General features: G+C 43.2%; 1 protein-coding gene across 2 annotated transcripts in view; it reads left to right on the top strand.

The window, feature by feature from the left end:
* The window catches only part of LOC125460862 (doublecortin domain-containing protein 2-like), a 167,536-nt gene that overhangs the window by 139,296 nt on the left and 6,082 nt on the right, over window positions 1–22,158 (top strand). For both annotated transcript variants that reach the window (XM_048548998.2, XM_059653075.1), the window contains one exon: window positions 9,611–10,621. In XM_048548998.2, the coding sequence (XP_048404955.1) occupies window positions 9,611–10,621 (1,011 nt within the window). The remainder of the gene's footprint in view (window positions 1–9,610; window positions 10,622–22,158) is intronic.

Genomic DNA, 22,158 nt, shown 5'->3' on the forward strand with positions numbered 1-22,158 from the left:
GTGGTGTGGACTTGTTGGGCAGAAGGGCCTGTTTCCACACTGTAGGGAATCTCATCTAACCTATCAAAATTGTTCATCATTTTGAACACCTCAGTAAAGTCACCTCATAATTTTCTTTGCTTTACCGAGAGTCTGCCCAATTTCTCTAATCTTTCCTTGTATCTAAAATCCCTCATTGCTGATATCAGTGTAATAAATCTGCCTTGTACCCTCTCCAGGGCTTTAATATCCTTCCTAAGCTCAAAGAAATCTCAGAGTTAAAGAGGGTCAACAGGACTAATCATTTGTGAAGGAATTAGCAAAATAAGAATACTGAGCAAATTATTACCAAATCAGTGAAGTACTAACTTGTGATTATTCTGCTGTAGCTTTAACTTATTCCAACCAGACAGCACTTTTGGCAGTATTCAGCTCTTGTCACTGCAACAGGAAGGTCAATGGGACTAAATTGGATTGGGATATCTGGATGGCTTGGATGAGTTGGATCGAGGGGTCTGTTCCTGTGCTGTACTGTTCTATGAATCCAAGGTGCTGGTAAAGATATAGATGCTCATTGTAGAGATGTGAGGATGCTTTGGAAAAGTTTGTACTCCTCGCCTTTAAGTACTGTAATTTGTGATGGATTGTGACAAAGAAGGTAAGATATTGCAGTAATCAGGAATGATTAATTCTGATCGAGTGCGACAATGATGACAGAGCAACAGGAAGTAGGCATAAACTGGTAAAAACAAGCTGAGGATCAATGCTAAGAAAGACATCTTCATAGAGATTATGATTAATATCCGGAATGATCTTCCATTTGGGAAAGTGGAGGCAAATACTTAATTATTTGAAGACGCAGTTAGGCACAGTGACTGCAGTTTGTGTTTTTCAGCAGAAAATAAGATGGGTGGGAGTGAATAGACCTATTCATGTATACTTTATTTCTATTTGTGGGAGAAAAGGGTGGAATATTACAGGAGTCTGAATGACATGGGCTATGGCAGAATTTGTGGCAGAACTGAATGGGATATCAGCTGAGACCTACCTTGATACTGGAGCACCTTGCAGAATGTTTTATGCTTTTCAAATATAGCATAGCAGGTTTCTCATTAGGCAACAGCAAAGCACTAATTAAAGGGGGTGGGGTTGTAATTTGTTGAATGCCTTATTGACAGCCAAATTCACCTCATTAATATTCAGCTTTCTCCAATATCCCCAAATAGACTACAGTTTGAGAAAATTTGCTATGGAAACCAGAATGAGTGTTTGGAAGATGTGGCTCACAATTGCTCTGAGCAATCTCTGCGTTGCATACTGGGAACCGAAGTCTCAGGGCATGCTGTTGGGTCATTGGTCACATGCACCCCACCTCCACTTACATTGGTATCCGATACGTGCCACCCTCTATGTGTTCTCATAACACATGTCCAGTCCATTTACTGGAAATTGTACCCAACAGTGCCACAAATCAGGGAGCAACAGCTTCTATCATGATAATGCTGCAACAAGGACACTGTGTGTTCAGGGACAAGTAGCCAGTTGAAGGACTGGACCAGGCTGCATCTCCAGGATCTTTGTTTACTGTCATAGTGCTCACTCACTCTGAGCCTACCTGTATGTTCACAGCATCCCTTCTTTGTTTTGCCTTGTGTTTTTGCATTTTGCCCTCTCAGTCAGAGATACGATGTTCATGTTACGTATGTCCTGCCTTCCCTTTAACGCATACACAAAGGAGGGAAACTGTTAAAGTTGTCTGTAGGTGTCACTCAAGTCAAGTTCTGAGGAAGGGTCACTGGACCCGAAACGTTAGCTCTGTTTTCTCCTCCACAGATGCTGCCAGACCTGCTGAGCTTTTCCAGCAACTTTGTTTTTGTTCCTCACTCAAGTCAAGAAGGTTATCCTTCTCCCAGGGCAACCCAACACGCAGAGTCATGGGCTATTGTTAACTATTGATAAACTGACTTGACAGACGATGAGTGAATGATCTTCAACTCCCACAACAGCATTAGAAGTTGTACAAGTAATGGGTTGCCTTTGGCCCAACTGGCATTTTTTTTACATCATTCATGTTATCCTCAGCATTATTGAGATGCTATTGTTCAATTTGCAAGTGCCAGTTCATGTTGAAAATTGTCTCTTGACCAGCGTTTGACTCCTAAGCATGTTCACTCTTCATGCAATGCAAGTGGGCAATGAAATAATTACAAATGAAATGTTGCTGAAGTTCACAAATGCGTATTTCATGCATTTGCCCACTAGTTATCCTAGCAGATGTGTAGCTTGTGCTTTCACCCATCAACATGACACTGACGCTGTCCACCCTAGGCCTTGTCCCAGCTATTTCCCAATTGCATTTCACAGCCTCAGAACTGCAAATGATAACAAGAATTTCAACTCATGGAGGACAGTCAGCACCGGACTCCACCTGGTCACCAAGTAATCCACCCTTCCCCCAAAATCTCCATGTACTCTTTACTTCGTACTCACCTCCCAACAATTGATTTCCACCTAACCCTGTCACATGGAGACCTGACATATTGAACCTAGCCTTAAACTGTGCTCCCTGCCCCAAACTTTAGCATTACATCTTAATGATGTCCTCTTTTTTGCCTCTATGCTCTCCCTGTGCAGACCACAATGGTGATCACATCCAGTGAACACTCTCTTGGCCTACTATGTCCTCTCATGCTTTTCCATGTACCACCCCTCTCCCTATTTACCAACACTTTGCCCAATCAATGTGCATGTTTGCAACTCTACAAATGCCTCTGCTTCTCCACCCCCACCAACTCAACAGCCCCAGCCTTTTTGGCAGCAATCCCCTCACTGCCCCTACAGGATCCCCTTGCACATTCCTTAATCAATGCTCAGACCTCCAACACCGTATGCACCCAAGACCTTTGACCGAATTTAACAAGCAGATCATAGCTGCACTGATGAGACCCCTGACATCTGACTTTGCAGCTGCTCCCGGACTGGCAATGAGTGATCATCCTGAGGGCTGGTGCTGGCTGTCGTGAATTCTTCTGCCCGCATTTGGATCAGTCTCCTGACCTTGAGTGTCCCAAGTGGGTCTCTGACTATGGTAAACTCCCTGGATTGTATATGGACTGACCAACAGAGGCCTATCCTCTTGTATGAACTGAAGACTAGCCCCACTACTTTTCATTGTGGCAATTTGATTGAATAAATGTGCGGTGTGTTTGCCATGCAGGCAACTAGCACATACTTTAGTTTGATTGATATTGTGTGCTGTATAGCAAGATGTCCCAATTACCAACACACTGGATAGACAGATCTATATTGATAAGCAGCCTGTGTATGTGTCTGTGCAAAACAGCATGCCAACACACCTTTCGCTCTGGCTGAAGCACCATTGTGCTAACAAGCATTGTGAAGCAATGCATGAAAGCTGTGATTACGTAGTTGGGCACTCAGTGAGCAAGGGCTGTGAGAGCAAGCAAGCATCCCTGAAATGGTCCAGTCCATGAGCTGGGTTTCTGTCCCTGTGAGTAAAGTTTCCCTGATGTAGCCTTTCAATGCGAGTTGTTGGTGTACTGTGCAATGCCAGTGTATGCTTTGTAGGCAATCTCCAAGTAGATCGGAGAGGTGCCATGATAGATGTGTGACATTGGCAAATTCTGGATGCAAATGCCCATAGACAAGGGGTACTTACGGTTGGTGCCAATTGGATTATGCTCTGAGATGCTGTTTGTTTGCTGTGCAATGTGGAGGTTCCTCACTACCAGTGGTAAGCAGAGGTTTCTGGGTACCAACTTTGACTTCCACGTCAGGAATTCTCAGCATCTCGCTTGTTTGGCAGGTTTCGTGAAATAGGAAGCTGAAAATTAATAAGGTGACTTGTGGCACTAATAAAGCAGTTGTAAAGATATCAACAGCTCACCACTGCCTACTGAGAAACTGACTTCACCGCTTGGCAAATGCATAAAGGATGCAGCGATTTCTTCCTGACATCAAGATAGGCCTCGTCAGACATCTCGTTCGATTCTACCACAAATGTCCCCAATAGCCCATATCACTCAGACACCTGTAAGATTCCGTGCTTCAATTGTTTTTACTTCCACCAGTGAAACGGAAATTGTTTCATATTAGTTCCCATGATGGTCCTCAAACTAATCTGTTATTCTGATGTGCAATCTTAATTTGGTAAAGATGTTATATAAATGGAGTTATGCTACATTCTGTGTCTTTGTAGTTTGATTTTAGTTGACTATGAAGTGCTAATTAGTTTATTGTTGTGCGATGTGGGGAGGTTTATACTTTGAACATGCTCTTGATGAAATTTTCAACGGGAAAGTAATTGAGTAATTTAAGTAATCAGTATAATGCTGTATACATTAAATATGAAAAATATTACTCAGATGAAAATATTGTAGATTGCATAAACTTAGCAATGTTGCTTAACATTCTTCCTTCCAGTTCAAAATTGAAAATATGTTGTGCAGTAAGTGGAAAATTGCAGCACTGAAAGTGCAATATTCATGAAAAAAAAGCAGCGTCATTGGTGTGACGGTCTAAATCATTTCAATCTTTTCTATAACAATGGTGTTCCAGAAATGATAATATCAAAACTTGTGTGAAGGCAGACCAAACTAGTATTCTCGTGTGATGTCAGTGCTGGTGTTTAGGTATTGCTATGGATTTCCTTCCCAATGGCATTAAGAATTCTATCATCATTGATTTTTTTTTCCTTCAGACACCATCTATAGTAGTATTTCTTTATATCCTCATTTTCCCAGTCAAACCAAGGATTGAAATTGCTCCAAACAATCTGACTGACAATGCTTCATGCAAAGGACATGAAACTCAATGTTGGTCAAATTCCAGTGCTGCCTATTTGTAAACTTCTGTTGGTCATATGGTATATCACAATAAAGGAATATAGTTATCTTTGGGAGGGAAAAGAAACCACTCAGGAACAAGAACAGATGTTGTTGGAAATGCTCAGCAGGTCTGGCAGCATCTGTGGAGAAACTGTCAGAGGTAACGTTTCAGGTCTGGTGACCCTTTCCTCAAATGGAAACCATTCAGTCTCCACTCATTGTGTGAATACCTGTTAATGTTCATGATTCGGCAATGTGGTGGTTGAGCCTAATTTATTTTCATGGAAAATCAATCAGTGTCAGAACATACAATAGGCTAATTATTTGTGAGAAAAGAATTGTATTAAAAAGATCTAGAAATTTCTCTGCATGGACTTTATGAATACATATAAAAATAACAAAGAAATCAAAAGAGATCCAAAAGTATTAGTAAAATTAATGCTTCTAATGACTGCATTGTATAGTGCTGTGGTCAGTCTCCACTGTTAATGCCATGTGCAGCTTCTGTAACTAAGACAAAAGTGTGGTGTTTGATGCCTGAGGGCAAATTAACAGTGTTTTTACAGAAAAAAACCCCATAATATTTCAAATCTATAGAATAAAAATGATTGTTGAGCCAAGAAAACATAGAAGACTGATCTTTACCATGAGGGAGAAGTAGGAAAAACGTGGGGTTAATTTTACATTTAAGTGAAATTGAGAAATTGGAGCAAAATAACTCTCAGAATTAATCTAGAGAGAATATGCTTCAAATTCATACTAAAATTATTTTACAGTCACAAATGTAAAATCTGAAAAAATCAGCTCATTTGCGAAGTGTAACAAAACTTCTTTCTTTTAACAATTATTCTCTGATGTATTTAAGGATGTAACCCACAGTTTTATGAATACAGTTGAAAATAGGTTTAACACCAGAAAGTAGGAGTTTAATGAGGATTAGCATCCAACGGTGAGCAGCCTGAATTAAAAATTATAGAAAATTACTTTGAACAAATGTGCAGAATTGTTGAACAGTTTCACAGTTGTCCTATAGTTTAGTTTCTTATTAAGCAAAATATTTGGTGTGAAGTTGTTGAAACATGCCTGCTACATGCCTCTTGGGCTTAAGAAAACACATGTAGTGGAAAGGTCCTTCCGGAGCCAGCGCAGTTGGAAGAAACTAGCAATGCTGATTGATCTGGAGTGCAGTCTGCTGCTTTGAACAATGTTATCTGGATTGCGCTGATATCGCTATTGGAAACAGCAAAACCTCTTAACCCATGACTTCAACACTCAGAGCTGAATCTTACATTTTATAGCTCAGTTTGAGTTGTGAAGTTTTTTGAAAGAATTTCCGCCAAAAGGCCTAATGATTTTTCTTGCCAAACTTGCCTTGTTGACCACCTGCCCTGCCCCATGTCTTCCCACCGATTCCTAAAACTTCATGCAGCTCAGCAGACAACCTGAATCCACAGGCATCCATTGCACCATTTCTAAGAGCCTGTTGTGTACCTGGTTAAAAAGTGTCAGTCCAGCATTGCCTTGCTTGTATCCTGATATTTTCCCTAGATGTGGTGGATGAGTGGTGCCTACTGAGTAGGCAGAAAGGACCTGGAGCTTCTGTTGAGTGGGGGGTTGGGGTGATGGAGGGAGTGGGGGGTGTGGTGCAGTGGAGGTTGGCAGGGGGGATGGTGGTTTGTAAAAAGTGGGACTTTGTATTGCCAGAGGACTGGAGGCCAGGACACCAGACTGATCTGAGGTTGACACCCATGTCAAAGCAGTGTCAACTGTCTGCAGTGTAGTTTCCTGGTTTGTGATCACCCCCAGATCCCTGGATCTGATATTCAACTTATTTAGGAATATGAAATAAAGAAGGCAGTAGACAGGTGTTTCAGGGCAAAAGAATCGCTGTGTTAAATACAAAAAGTAAGTATAATACAAGAACTAAAGGGAAATGTCGTAAAACAGTGAAACCGATACAATCAGCTGTACAGAGGACAGCAATAAATACACTTTAATTTAAAGATAACAAGGCGTAGAGCTGGATGAACACAGCAGGCCAAGCAGCACCAGAGGAGCAGGAAAGCTGACGTTCTGGGCCTAGACCCTTCATCAGAAAATCCTGATACACTTTAAACACAGATTAAACACCATTAGAAGCTAAACAGCAGTCTTGATAACAGAAACTTTAATCAGGCTTTCTACCCTTGGGGCCCCTGCGCTGTCACCATCCGCCTTCATCTCCCTGATAGCTAAGTTGTAAACTGAAGAGTCTTGGGAGTTTCAGTTCAGCATTGATGAAAATACAGTTTTAAAGTGTGTCTGTTTGCTGAGGTTCTGGCTGTCGGCTCTCTTGGTCTGGAGCATGTTTGTGTCTGGAAGCTGTTTTTGAATAGTGCTTGGCTGGCTTCCCTGCTCTTGGATGTCCCTTGTTGCGATGATGCTCTTGGGTTGTCTTCCCAATTCAGCTTCCCTATTTGGCCTCTGTGGTTCTTTATTCTGAAGCTCCTTGTTGGGGCTGGAGCCTGTGGGGAAGCTGTTTCTGCAGGAGCTTATTATTGAACAGGGTCTCCCTCTCTCCCAGATCAGGGCGAGCAGCTATACAGACTTTGTGCTCCATTATGTCCTCTCAAATGTGTTTCTGGTATCCACTTTGAGGTCCAAGATGGTAGGAACTGCAGATGCTCGAGAATCTGAGAGAGAGCAGGAAAGCTGATGTTTTGGGTCTAGACCCTTTTCTGAAGAAGGGTCTAGGCCCGAAATGTCAGCCTCCCTGCTCCTTTGATGCTGCTTGGCCTGTTGTGTTCATCCAGCTCGACACCTTGTTGTCTCCACTTTGAGGTCAGTTAGCTTCCTGATAGTTAAGAGTACATGTAAATGGGATCTGATTGAAGTTGAATGCCTGATATTTCTGTGAATGAATATTGATTGAAGTTGCTGTGTTAGGTAGCCAAAGATGTTAAAGTTAGTTTCAGTGGAGAGTGTTAGGTCTGGTTAATTGTTCTCTTGGAGTGGAGGTCTATATTGGAAATCCAGCGTGAACATTAGTCCCTGACTTTAGTCCCTGACTGAAATCTTTCTGGCTCTGTGTGTGTGTTTTTTGCAGCCTGAGCTCAGACTTTTGTCCAGTATTTTAGATATTAGGAAAGACCAGGGTTTTTGCCAGTATTTTAGATGATGGGGATTTTTGCTCAATCCTACATTAGGAACACACAGCAGTGCAGGAAGAAGATTAGTGACCTTCTCCACCCTTTCAGCGTTTGTGCTACTATCTTCTCTCTGATACCGCACACTCACTCTATCTCTGCTACCGTATGCACCCCCACCAAGGCTCATGCTCAACCGGTCTTACCAATGTCAGTAAAATCTTCTGTCACTTTCTGTCACCCATCCCAACCGCTGACACCACGAACTCTGCATATCCTCTGTGTTATTCCCACTCACTCACTAGGGACACCGCTTCACCTGCAACAAAGGTAACAGCAATACCACCCACGTTCATCTCCCATAATACCTGCTTCTTCCTCATTCCAGGAAGAAAGCAGCCCCCAATATGGTGGACAGACTTGGACGGATAGTGGGCTGCCTGACATTCAGTTCCTCACCCCATTCTGTGGAGAGCACCCTAACTCTGACCTCTCTGAGTGGCTGATTTACTGCGTGGACGTAGGGCCAAAGTGAGAGAGTACTTATGAGAGTAAACAAAGAGTCCCAATCAGCAGCCTGGACTAGTTCAAGCCGTGGGTGTGTGCCCCTGAGCACACAGTGTCCTTGCTATACAATTAGAATGATAATTGCTGGTGCAGCCTTGAAGTACAGAATCATCCTGTCAAGTGAATCAAAGATGGGCCATAAGGATCCTTAGAGTCTGGCACATGTAGGATGGGATGCCCATCTCCGTGGACATGGTGTGTGTCTGTGGCTGTACCTTAGAAATTGTGCTCTGAGGTATTGGTGCCTGATGTCCAGCATGGAGACTGTTTGGAGCACTGGTGAGTTAATTTCACAAAGTATCTACTTTAGTTTCATGCCATCACTGTGGAGTTTGGTCCTTCACTGTTGCCAGTGTATTGTGCTACAGTTCTGATTCCCCAAAACCTTACTGTGACTGCTCACAATTCCAGAGGCAGGGGTTAGCAACTTTAAACCTGATTAATACTGGTTCCTCATCCACTGCATCAACTGTGCTATGTGCATGGCACCATTTTTAATTGGAGCGGAGAACAGCTTGGTGCCCATTTAGGAAGGAACTGCCAGTTTGGTACCAACATCTAGGGCAGACAATGGCTGTAATGGGGCCTGTTACTGCATGCTGAATACAGCAGGCAATTCTTCAGAGAGGCAGCAGCATTAACACAGAGGGATCTGGTCATGCAGGTAAAAGAAGGGTGCTATGGTTGACTCAGTACAAGATGCCACATGAAGTAATGTCCTGGATGCAGGGTTTCCAGTTCAGGAAAATTGTAACTTGGCATCTTACCCTGTTAAAACCTCAAATAATTCTATATATTTCATTGAGATCATCCCTCAAAATTCTACTATCTAGAGTGCGCAGGCCATTGCACTGAAACCCCCCTAATAGGGCATTCCTGTCATCCCATGAATCAACTTGAGTTTTCGAGAGCTGAGGCCATGTCCGTTTTAACTTCCTTGTGCATCCCTGATTTCTGGTGTAACACTATTTGCAACAGTACTTTGACCCGATTAGAAAATTATTTGTCTCTTTTGCTGCTGACCAGAAATGCAGATGAAATACATTGGCTTGTTATGCGTGTGTCTTCTAACTTTTCTTTTATTTTGCTCAGAGGCCTGCAGAGACTGTTGATGAGGAGGAAGATCTACCAGAGCTATGTAACGAACAAGGTAGTCATGAAGGACGTGAAGATTCTCCAAATGTGGAGCAAGAAACCTGTAATGATGCATTTAATGAAGAAAATATCCTTAAGATTGCTCATGTAGAAGATAATCTTCATCGATTTGATCTTCCTCACAGAGAAATCAAGACCAGTGAGAAAAGTGAAACTGATCAACAGGAAGAAGAAATTGCTCATCTTACAGAAGAAGAGGTGAAAGATCAAACGGAGGAAAATCAAGATGATAAATATTTTAATCAGAATAGTCTTGCTCATAAAGAACAGATGATGAGTAAAGAAAGTGAAATTGATCAACAGGAAGAAGAAGAAATTGCTGACCTTGCAGAAGAAGAGGTGGAAGATCAAACAGAGGGCAATGAAGAAGATAAATATTTTAATCCGACTAACCTTCCTCATAAAGAACAAACGCCAAATAAAGAAAGTGAAATTGATCATCAGATAGAAGAAGAAATTGCAGACCTTTCAGAAGAAGAGTTGGAAGATCAAACAGAGGGGAATGAAGAAGATGAATCTTTTAACCAGAATGATTTTCCTCATAACGAACACTCAACAGGTGATGAAAGTAAAATTGATCATCAGATAGAAGAAGAAATTGCTGACCTTGCAGAAGAAGAGATAGAAGATATTGATCAAATGGAAGAGAATGGAGAAGATAAATCTTTTTATCAGAGTGATTTTCCTCGTAAAGAAGAGATATTGAGTGAAGAAAGTGAAATTGATCATCATGTAACTGAAGACATTTCTGACCCCACAGAAGAAGAGGAGCAAGATGTCGATCAAATGGAAGGGATGCACGAAAATAAATATTTTCATCATAAACAGGATGAATTTCAAAAAGAAGACTTAGATCAAGAATTAGAAGACAATCTTGCAGATGGAGAAACCCCACTGGAAGAGCCTGACAAAGAGATTGAAGTGATTACCACAGAAGAACTTGGCAAGGTAATGAGTTTTTGATATTTCTGTTGAGTGCTATAACCCTCAGATGTGAAACATCCTGTGACACTGTTCAGGAGAGAGTGAGAGATTTTCTCAGTGACCTAGGCAACATTCAGCCCTCAAAAAACACCACCATAGTAGCTAAATTAGAAAAATAACTTCTGTTTGTGTTTTAAAGCTTTATGGAAGTTTAATTATACAGCTGTGATAAACCTTCAACAGTAATTTACTGGTTGTAAAATGCTTGAGGATGTTTAAAGGTTCCATTTAAATATAAATTCCTTCTTTATTGTCTTTTTGCACTGAAATCTTTCCTTCTGGTTTGCTGATGTCTTGTGGAAAGTAATCATCTCTTTTCCTAAGCTACATTACTGGAAATTCTCTTCAATATGGTCTTTGTTCAATTTACAAAACAAAATTAATCAATCTCCACAATTTGATGAAACCAACAATTTAGAATGGTACGAATATCCACCCTCCATTGTTACATAACAGGGACTGAGTTTTGTTTCATTTATTTGTTAAGATGTATGCATCACTGCCAACACTGTATTTATTCTGGAATCCCCAGTTGACCTTGAGAAGATGGTGGTGAACTGCAGCCTTGATCTATTGCATTCCATATGGTGTAAATACACCAATGGTGCTGTTGGGGAGGCAGTTCCAGGATATTAACTTACTAATGGTGAATGATATACTTCCGCTCAGGATGGTGAGCAAGTAGAATAGGAACTTGTAGGTCATGATTTTCCAATGGGTCTGCTGCCCTTGTTCTTCCAGGTGGAGAGATTTAGAAAGTGCTATCATAGGCGGTTTGCGTGTTGCTATTAATCTTGTATGCAGTACATGCTGTTATCATTGTGCAGCAGTGGTGAAGGGAGTGAATGTTTGAGTTGGTTTATGACATGCTGATCATGCAGGCTGCTTTGTCCTAGGTGATGTCAAGCTTCTTGAGTGTTGTTGGAGCTTTATTTGTACAGCCTTGTGGAGAGAATTCCACAACCTATACTTTATAGATGATGAATAGGTTTTGGGGAGTTCATGAGTTACTTGCCACAGAATTCCCAGCTCCTGACTTCCTTTTGTAGTTGCAGTGTTTACTTGGCTGGTCCTGCACAATTTCTGGTCAATATTTTAGCCCAGGATGCTGAAGGGCAAAGTTGGGTAGGATGAATCAATATCCCAGCTTACACTTTGCAACATCTTTCTTTTCCAGAAAAAGAAATGAGTTCAGCTGCGAAACAGGGCACTAATTTATTATAGATAATAAAATGTGAGGCTGGATGAACACAGCAGGCCCAGCAGCATCTCAGGAGCACAAAAGCTGACGTTTCGGGCCTAGACCCTTCATCAGAGAGGGGGATGGGGTGAGGGTTCTGGAATAAATAGGGAGAGAGGGGGAGGCGGACCGAAGATGGAGAGAAAAGAAGATAGGTGGAGAGGATAGTATAGGTGGGGAGGTAGGGAGGGGATACGTCAGTCCAGGGAAGACGGATACGTCAAGGAGGTGGGATGAGGTTAGTAGGTAGGAGATGGAGATGCGGCTTGGGGTGGGAGGAAGGGATGGGTGAGAGGAAGAACAGGTTAGGGAGGCAGAGACAGGTTGGACTGGTTTTGGGATGCAGTGGGTGGAGGGGAAGAGCTGGGCTGGTTGTGTGGTGCATTGGGGAGAGGGGACGAACTGGGCTGGTTTTGGGATGCGGTGGGGGAAGGGGAGATTTTGAAGCTGGTGAAGTCCACATTGATACCATTGGGCTGCAGGGTTCCCAAGCGGAATATGAGTTGCTGTTCCTGCAACTTTTGGGTGGCATCATTGAGGCACTGCAGGAGGCCCATGATGGACATGTCATCTAAAGAATGGGAAGGGGAGTGGAAATGGTTTGCGACTGGGAGGTGCAGTTGTTTATTGCGAACCGAGTGTTCTGCAAAGTGGTCCCCAAGCCTCCGCTTGGTTTTCCCAATGTAGAGGAAGCCACACCGGGTACAATGGATACAGTATACCACATTGGCAGATGTGCAAGTGAACCTCTGCTTAATATGGAAAGTCATCTTGGGGCCTGGGATAGGGGTGAGGGAGGAGGTGTGGGGGCAAGTGTAGCATTTCCTGCGGTTGCAGGGGAAGGTGCCGGATGTGGTGGGGTTGGAGGGCAGTGTGGAGCGAACAAGGGAGTCATGGCGGGGGTGGTGTGTGAGAATGAGGGGGATCCTCTTTGTGCGGTTGTGGCGGGGGCGGATTGTGAGGGATGTGTTGCAGGAAATGCGGGAAACGTGGTCAAGGGCGTTCTCGACCACTGTGGGGGGAAAGTTGCGGTCCTTGAAGAACTTGGACATCTGGGATGTGCGGGAGTGATATGCCTCATTGTTGGAGCAGATGCAGCGGAGGCGGAGCAATTGGGAATAGGGGATGGAATTTTTGCAGGTGGGTGGGTGGGAGGAGGTGTATTCTAGGTAGCTGTGGGAGTTGGTGGGCTTGAAATGGACATCAGTTACAAGCTGGTTGCCTGAGATGGAGACTGAGAGGTCCAGGAAGGTGAGGGATGTGCTGGAGATGGTCCAGGTGAACTGAAGGTTGGGGTGGAAGGTGTTGGTGAAGTGGATGAACTGTTCGAGCTCCTCTGGGGAGCAAGACACACCACCCCACCAACCTCCGGATACAACGCATCATCCTCCGACACTTCCGCCATCTACAATCCGACCCCACCACCCAAGACATTTTTCCATCCCCACCCTTGTCTGCTTTCCGGAGAGACCACTCTCTCCGTGACTCCCTTGTTCGCTCCACACTGCCCTCCAACCCCACCACACCCGGCACCTTCCCCTGCAACCACAGGAAATGCTACACTTGCCCCCACGCCTCCTCCCTCACCCCTATCCCAGGCCCCAAGATGACTTTCCATATTAAGCAGAGGCTCACCTGCACATCTGCCAACGTGGTATACTGTATCCATTGTACTCGGTGTGGCTTCCTCTACATTGGGGAAACCAAGCGGAGGCTTGGGGACCGCTTTGCAGAACACCTCCGCTCATTTCACAATAAACAACTGCACCTCCCAGTCGCGAACCATTTCAACTCCCCCTCCCATTCTTTAGATGACATGTCCATCATGGGCCTCTGCAGTGCCACAATGATGCCACCCGAAGGTTGCAGGAACAGCAACTCATATTCCGCTTGGGAACCCTGCAGCCATATGGTATCAATGTGGACTTCACCAGCTTCAAAATCTCCCATTCTCCTACAGCATCCCAAAACCAGCCCAGTTTGTCCCCTCCCCCCACTGTATCACACAACCAGCCCAGCTCTTCCCCCCCACCCACTGCATCCCAAAACCAGTCCAACCTGTCTCTGCCTCCCTAACCGGTTCTTCCTCTCACCCATCCCTTCCTCCCACCCCAAGCCGCACCTCCATCTCCTCCTACTAACCTCATCCCACCTCCTTGACCTGTCCATCTTTCCTGGACTGATGTATCCTCTCCCTACCTCCCCACGTATACTATCCTCTCCACCTATCTTCTTTTCTCTCCATCTTCGGTCCGCCTCCCCCTCTCTCCCTATTTATTCCAGAACCCTCACCCCATCCCCCTCTCTGATGAAGGGTCTAGGCCCGAAACATAAGCTTTTGTGCTCCTGAGATGCTGTTGGGCCTGCTGTGTTCATCCAGCCTCACATTTTATTATCTTGGATTCTCCAGCATCTGCAGTTCCCATTATCACTAATTTATCATCTCCTTTTTTGTTTCACTGTACCAAAAGTTAAAATGACCCAAAACCTCAGTCACACATGCTTTCTAGATTGTACATTATGCCAGGACATGTTTGTAAAAGAACAGGAAGCAGATTCATTGCAGCATTCATTATGAAATTGAAAGGAAACATTTGCAGGATTTTAAGTGTGAGAGAGTGGCACAATGGGCTACAGGGCCAGCTTGTCCGCCATGGAATTTATGATGAAAGCTAATTTGCTAACTCACCATGTGGTACAAATGAGCCTCCTTCAATTGCGTCAGCTACTCTCGCAATGTCACATCGATATGTACTTCACCATTTTCAAATTGAAGGTGGCCATTCAGTCTACCGTCTCTACTCTGGCTCTCCAATGAGCAATATGACTTGTGCTATTCGCCCACCTTTTCCTTAAACCTTGTACCTGGTTTCTATTCAAATAAATCAGTCATTGTCAACTTTAATGCCTCAGTTGACTCTGCTTCCACTGCACTTCCAGATAATGCATTCCAGATGTAATTTTTTCTTCTTGGATCACATTTGCTACGTTTGGAAATCTTTTTAAATTTTAGATCCGTTTGCGAGTAAGAACAGTTTCACTCTGTCTATGCTATCCAGATCTCTCATGATTATGAGAACATATATTTGATCTCTTAGTTCTTTTCTTCGATGGGAACGAGCCCAAACTTCTGCCATCTGTCCGCATAACTGAAGTTTATCATCCTGGAAACCATTCTTGTCAACCTTCTTGCATTCTCCAGCGCACTCACATCATTCTCATAGAGAAAATAGAAAAATAGTTCATTATTTAAATAGAGATGTATTGCATAAGACTGAGGTATAGAGGGATCTGGCTGTCTTAATACATGAATCACAAAAGGTTGGTATGCAGATACAACAAGTGATAGAAAGGCAAATAGACAATGTCAGTAATTGTAAGGGGATTGAAATATAAAGATAAGATGCTTTGCTGCAGTTATTTAGAGATTAGTGTGACCACATCTAAAGCCCTGTGTACAGTTTTGGTCTCCTTATCAAAGAAAGGATATAATTGCATTAGATGCATATAGCGAAGGTTCACTTGGTTGACTCTCGGAATAAAGGATTTGCCTTAGGATGGAAGGTTGAGCAACCTGGGCCTCTACCTGTTCGAGCTCAGAAGAGCAAGAAGTGATCATACTGAAGCATTTAACGTCCTAAGGTGACTTGACTGGGCAGATGCTGAAAGGATGTTTACTGTTATCTAAGAGTATAGATCTATGAGATGTGAGAATGGGTTCTGAGAGGTGAGTTTTTTTTTAAATTAAAGGGTTGTTTGTCTGTGAAACTTTCTTCCCCAGAGAGCAGTGTAGGCAGGGTGATTTTTTTCAGGCAAAGTCAGATGGATGCTTGTCTCTCAAGAAGATTGCAGTGTATAGGAGAGGGACCACAATCCTTAGCAAATTGCGGAACAGACTCAATGGCTCATTCATCCTCCTAATTTGAGTGTTTGTATGACAGTCCGGGCTTTTCATTAAATATACTATTGTGCCAACAATTTTTTCAATGTAGCACAATGTCTTGATTTACAGTTTTTTCCACTTTCACAAAGCATATTGTAGATTTCTGTCAGCTCCTTCCTTTTATAAACAGCATCAACATCTCTTCACTTGCATTCCACTCTTCTTAACCTTGTGCTCCATTTCTACTACAACTGGGAATCAGAATTTGTCTGCCCATTAGGGACAGTGATGGCCTAGTGGTATTATCTCGAGACTATTAATACAGAGACTCAGCAAATATTCTGCGGTTTGAATCCCACCCTGGCAGATTTTTAAAAAAATCCTGGAATTGAGAATCTACTGAAGACTATTGCTGATTGTTGAAAAAACTCATCTGGTTCACTAATGTCCTTCAGGGAAGGAAATCTGCCAGCCTCACTTGGTCTGGCCTACGTGTGACTCCAGATCCAAAGCTATGTGGTTGACTCTCAACTGTCCTCTGAAATGGCCTCGCAAGCTATTCTGTTGTGCCAATCACAACAAAGTTTCAACAAATAATGAAACCGGGCAGACCACTTGGCATCAAGCTAGGCATCAGAAAAGACAGCAGCAGAAACGGCCCTGTTGACCCTGCATAGTCCTTCTTACTAACCTCTGGGGGCTAGTGCCAAAATTGGGAGAGCTGTCTCAAGGGCCAAGAAATAGCTTGACTAAGCCTCTTGAAATAGCCTCTCTAAGGTATGAATTCATAAGTATGACTTTGTCCCAGATACCACTATCTCCATCCCTGTAAATGCCCTGCCCCATTGGTAGGACAGACCCAGCAGAGATGGAAGCACAGAGGTATACAGCTGGGAGTGAACTACCTGGGAGTTCCTATCATTGATTTTAGACCCCATGAAGTCTCATGGCACCAGGTTAAACATGGGTAAGGAAAACTCCTGCTGATAACGATGTACCAACCTCCCTTGGCTAATGAATCAATGCTTCTTCAGGTTGGACAACACCCAAAGGAAGCACTGAGGGTGACATGGTCACAAATGTACTCTGGGTGGGGGAATTTAAAGGTACACCACCAATAGTGGCTTGGCAGCAGCACTATTGGTCAACCTGGACGATCCAGTAGGACATAGCTGTTAGACTGGGTCTGTGACAGGTGATGACAGAAACTACAAGAGGGAAAAACATACTTGACCTCAGCTTTACCAATCTGTTGGCTGCAAATGCATTTGTTCATGACAGTACTGGTAAGGTTGACCACCGCATAGTCCTTGTGGAGACAAAGTCCTACCTTCACATTGAGAGTACTCTTCATATGTAGCACTATCACCATGCTAAATTAGATAGACTTCAAACAGATCTAGACTTGGCACATAAGACACTGTAGACCATTAGCAGTAGCAGAATTGTACTCCAGCACAATCAGCAACCTCACAGCCTACTATGTTACCCAATCAACCATTACCATCAAGCCAGGGATCAGCCCTGGTTCAACGGAGAATGCAGGAGGGCATGTCAGAAGAAGCACCAGCAGATGTAAAAATGAGGTGTCAACCTGGTGAAGCTACCAAACATGACAACTTACATGCCAAACAGCATAAGCAGCGAGTGACAGACAGAGCTAAGTGCTCCCAAAGTCAACAGATCAGATCTAAGCTCTGCAGTCTTGTCATACTTGGTGGTGAGTGGTGGTAGATATTTAAACAACTCACTGGAGAAGGATATCCCCATTTTCAATGATGGCAGAGCCCAAGATGTCAGTGCAAAAGATAATGGTGAAGTATTTTAGCTAGAAGTGCAGAGTGGATGATTCATCTTGGCTTTCTCCTGTGGTCCCTTGCATCACAGGTTCCAGACCTCAGCCAATTAGATGCACTCCACGTGATATCCAGAAATGTTTGGAACCACTGGACAGTGCAAAGGCTATGGACCCTGACAATATTCCAACAAAAGTACTGAATCCTCGTGCTCTAGATCCTGCTGTTCCCCTAGCCAAGCTTTTCCAATAAAATTACAACACTGGCATCTAACTGACAATGTGGAAAATTGCCCAGGTATGTCCTACAGATGAAAATAGAACAAATCTAATTTGGCCAATTACTGATCCATCAGTCTACTTTTGATCATCAGTAAAGTGATGGAAGGTGTTAGCAACAGTGCTGTCAAGCAGCACATGCTCAGCAACAACCTGCCCAGTGACGCCCAGTTTGGATTTTGCCAGGACCACTCAGCTCCTGACCTCATTACAGCCTTGGCTCAAACATGGACAAAAGAGCTGAATTCCAGAGGTGAGGTGAGGTGAGATTGACAGCCTTTGATATCAAAGCTGCATTCGACCCATTGTGGCATCAAAGCAGCCTGAACAAAACTGGAATTAATTGGTATCAGGGGGCAAACTCTCCACTGATTGGAGTCATGCCTGCCACTTTGGAAGATGGTTTTGGTTGCTGGTTGTGTCAACTGTAGAATATCTCTAAAGGAGTTCCTCAGGGTAGTGTCCTAGGCCCAAACGTTTCAGCTGTTTCTTCAATGACCTTCCCTCCATTGTGAGGTCAGAAGTGAAGTGTGAAAGTGATTGATACTGGTAAGGACCAACTTGAAGGCAAAACAGAAACATGTGACATGACAGAACACTAACTAATGAGATCCAAATCAAGGGGCATATTAAACCATTTTTTAAAAATAAGATTGCCAACATTGGTTAGAAATGTTCTAGGAGATGTTGTCCACTCTTAGATTCCTGCTATTGGTTGTCCTTCATGTGTGCCATCACAAAACCCAGCCTTCTGAAGGCATTTCAATGTGTCCCAGCCATGACTTTTGGAAGTCTAGTCACTCTAACTTTAAATTATGAGGTGTACCTTCAAAAAGGCAACCATGAACCAGTCTGACATGTCACAACAGATGGTCTCCAGTAGACTCAGAATAAAACTAATTAACATGTTAATTCCCTTGAGAATGACATATGATTGTGCACCTTTAATTAGAATTGATACTCCTCTAAATTGATTCCTGTCAAGACCTTTCTGATTTACTCTGTTTAATCATTAAATGTTAGGACACATGTAAACCTTCAGCCAGGATTGATACACTAGACTCACTTCAGTCAGTCAGAAAAACTGTAGAGAAAAAGCCGAACTAAAATTCAAAAGATTACCTGCCTTGGTGAGAATAGTTTCTGATCTTGAATTCAGCAGCATTTTACAGAATAATCCACAATGAATAAAGATCCCCATCCCCAACAGGCTGGTTGAGAACAACAATAGTAGTGGTTAAATCTGTATTTTCATTTGTGTCTCTTCCATTTATTTGTCCAGTCTCTGGTCTTTCTCAAATTACAAACTCCTTAGTAATGCAATAAACATAGAAGAAATGACAGTGGAGGCAGAAAGATATCATAAAAATAATCTAAATGTAGCATTTCAATTATTTTTTAATTAGATACCACTTTCCTCTTACTTAATTGTATTAACCCACTCGATTGTTTTTAACGTATGAGGTCGCTGAACTGTGAAAGAACTGAGGAATTTTGTGCATATAAGTAAGAAATCCAATCAATCAACTGAGCTGTTTCGTTGATTTCTGTGTTCCAGTTTTTAATAGTTTTGTGCTCTCTGAGATTAAATGTCATGTCCTGCACCTTACCGCTAGTGTCATTTTTGTGTTTAAAATTGTTGTGTAGTTTTGTTTTGTTTGAAGTTGGGTTTGGTCTCATTGATGTACAGCTAATTCTGCCTCACTTTCTACTTGATTTTCGTCTATACTCTGTGATTTGATTAAAGTGAATATGATGTATTTGGAAGCTAGTAATTCTTGCGGTATTGCAAAGTTGGCTTATGGCATCAAGGAAAGATTGCATTTATGTAGCATTTTCCAAAATGCATCAGATTGACCTTTTATGCTCACCTGAAAAGGGGTACAATTTAGAATTTATGTTTGGGTGATCTTTGGACACTGATAGTCCAATGGATTCTTTCCATAGTGGAGCACATGGCCAGGAATCCACCCCATCATGTTTCAGTGCTTCACTGGCTGCCTCCTGTGGCCCATCGCAAATAAAGGATGGCACCTCTGACAGTGCAGCTCCCCTTCGGCGTGGAGTGTCAGCCTTGATTTTGTGTACTCAACTACAGTGTGTCCCTTGAATCTAGAATTCTGATTTCTTTTTATTCATTCATGGGATGACAGCATCGCTAGCTAGGCCATTGATAATGCCCCGAGGGCAGTTAAGAGTCAACTCCATTACTGTGGATCTGGAGTCACATGTAGGGCAGACCAGGTAAGGAAGGCAGTTTCCTTCCCTAAAGGACATTAGTGAACCAGATGGGTTAGAATGTTAAACTCAAATGAGCCTGGATGAGTTGCTATAAACAGTGTACAGTTGCTGTAAACTGTTTAGTACAGTGCTGCCAGTGAGCTTAAGTAGTAAAGTGAGTAGATTTTAAAGGTGGTGCCTATCAAATGGGTTGCTTTATCCAAGATGGTGTCAAGCATCTTGACTGTTTTGGTGCTGCATTTGTTCAGGCAAGTGAAGAGTTGTGTTGGATAGGCATTGAGGTGAGTTACGTGCTGCAGAATTCCAAGCCTTTGACCTGTTTGTGAAGTCACAGTAATTAAATGCTGGTACACTTCAGCTTTTGGACAATGACAACCATCATGACATTGATAGGAGGGCATTCAAAGATTTTAATTCCATTGATGTGGCAATATGGTTAGATTCTCCATCGTTGGACATGGTCATTGTCTGGCATTTGTATGGGGCAAATGTTATTTGTCACTAATCAGCCCAAACCTGAATGTAGTCCACGTCTTGCTGCTCATGGACAGCAACTCCTTTAGATTGTGAATGGCACTGAACATTTTGCTATCATCAACTACCACCCCAACTTCTGACCTTATGATGGCGCGAAGATCATTGATGAAACAGCTGAAGACGGTTGCCCTGAGGAATTCGTCTAGTAATGTCCTAGAACTGAGATAGTTGACCTTGTCTATCACAACCGTGTCTCTTGATGCTGAATATGAGTCTATCCAGTGGAGGGTTTTGGCCCAGTTTTCATTGATTGCCTTTAAACTAGGGCTCCTTGATGCCACACCTGATCAAATTCTACCTTGATGTCAGAGGCAGTCATTCTCACCTCACCTCTGAAGTTTGCCACAATTGCCCATGTTTGGACCAAGGATGTAATGAGCTCAGGAGCTGAGTGGCCCTGGCATAACCCAACCTAGTGCCAGTGAGCAGGTGTTTGTTGAGCAAGCGCCACTGTTGATGTCCCCTTCAATCCTTCACTGATGACTGAGAGTGGACATGATCGGATTTGCCCTGCTTTTAGTGGACTGGTCATACCTGAGCATTTTTTCACATTGCCAGGTAGAGTTAAGCTGTACAGGGACACAGGTTGCACCATTGCTGGAAAGTTGTCAGGGCCTCGTGTGACTGCCTGTGGAGAGTTTGCATGTTCTCCCCATGTCTGCATGGGTTTCCTCCGGGTCTGGTTTCTTTCCACAGTCTAAAGATGTGCAGCTAGGTGGACTGCCATGGGAAATGCAGGCTTACAGTGATGGGGTAGGGGGATAGGTTCGGGTGGAATACATTTTTGATGGTCAGTGTATATTTAATGGGCCAAATGGTCTGCTTCCACACAGTAGGGATTCTATGATTCTAGTCCAGTTACTTAGACAAGGCCCGTCAGAAGCCATTTTGTATTTATTTTTGATCTTTGCTCTTGTTTTACAAATTGTTTTTGATTATCATAGATCATATCATCATCATAGAATCCCTACAGTGTGGAAACAGGCCCTTCGGCCCAACAAATCAACACCAATCCACAGAGCATCCCACCCAGACCCATCCCCATCCCCCTATAACCCACACACCCCTGAACAGTATAGGCAATATAGAATGGCCAATCCACCTAACCTGCACATCTTTGGACTGTGGGATGAAATCAGAGCACCTGGAGGAAACCCAGGCAGAGACAGGGGGAATGTGCAAACTCCACACAGACAGTCGCCCAAGGGCGGAATTGAACCCGGGTCCCTGGCAATGTGAGGCAGCAGTGCTAACCACTGAACCACTGTGCCTCCTTAGGGTGAAAGGTGTGCTGTGGAATACCAACAATTAAATGTTTAATGGAATAATCCAGAATTCCAACTGAGCTTAACAGAGGCTTAAGTAGCAAAGTAAGTAATTTGAGAGTAATGTATTACATGTATTCACGTGTATCTTACAGCATAGAATCAAGGCCTTTGTCCTTTTAATTAAATTTCACCCTTTGTTTTCTCACTCAAATCTTGTTTCAATATTTGCACAGTGGCACATGCGGGCTTTGTGCTGTT

Source organism: Stegostoma tigrinum, chromosome 2 (assembly GCF_030684315.1).
Source record: "Stegostoma tigrinum isolate sSteTig4 chromosome 2, sSteTig4.hap1, whole genome shotgun sequence".
Lineage (NCBI taxonomy): Eukaryota > Metazoa > Chordata > Chondrichthyes > Orectolobiformes > Stegostomatidae > Stegostoma > Stegostoma tigrinum.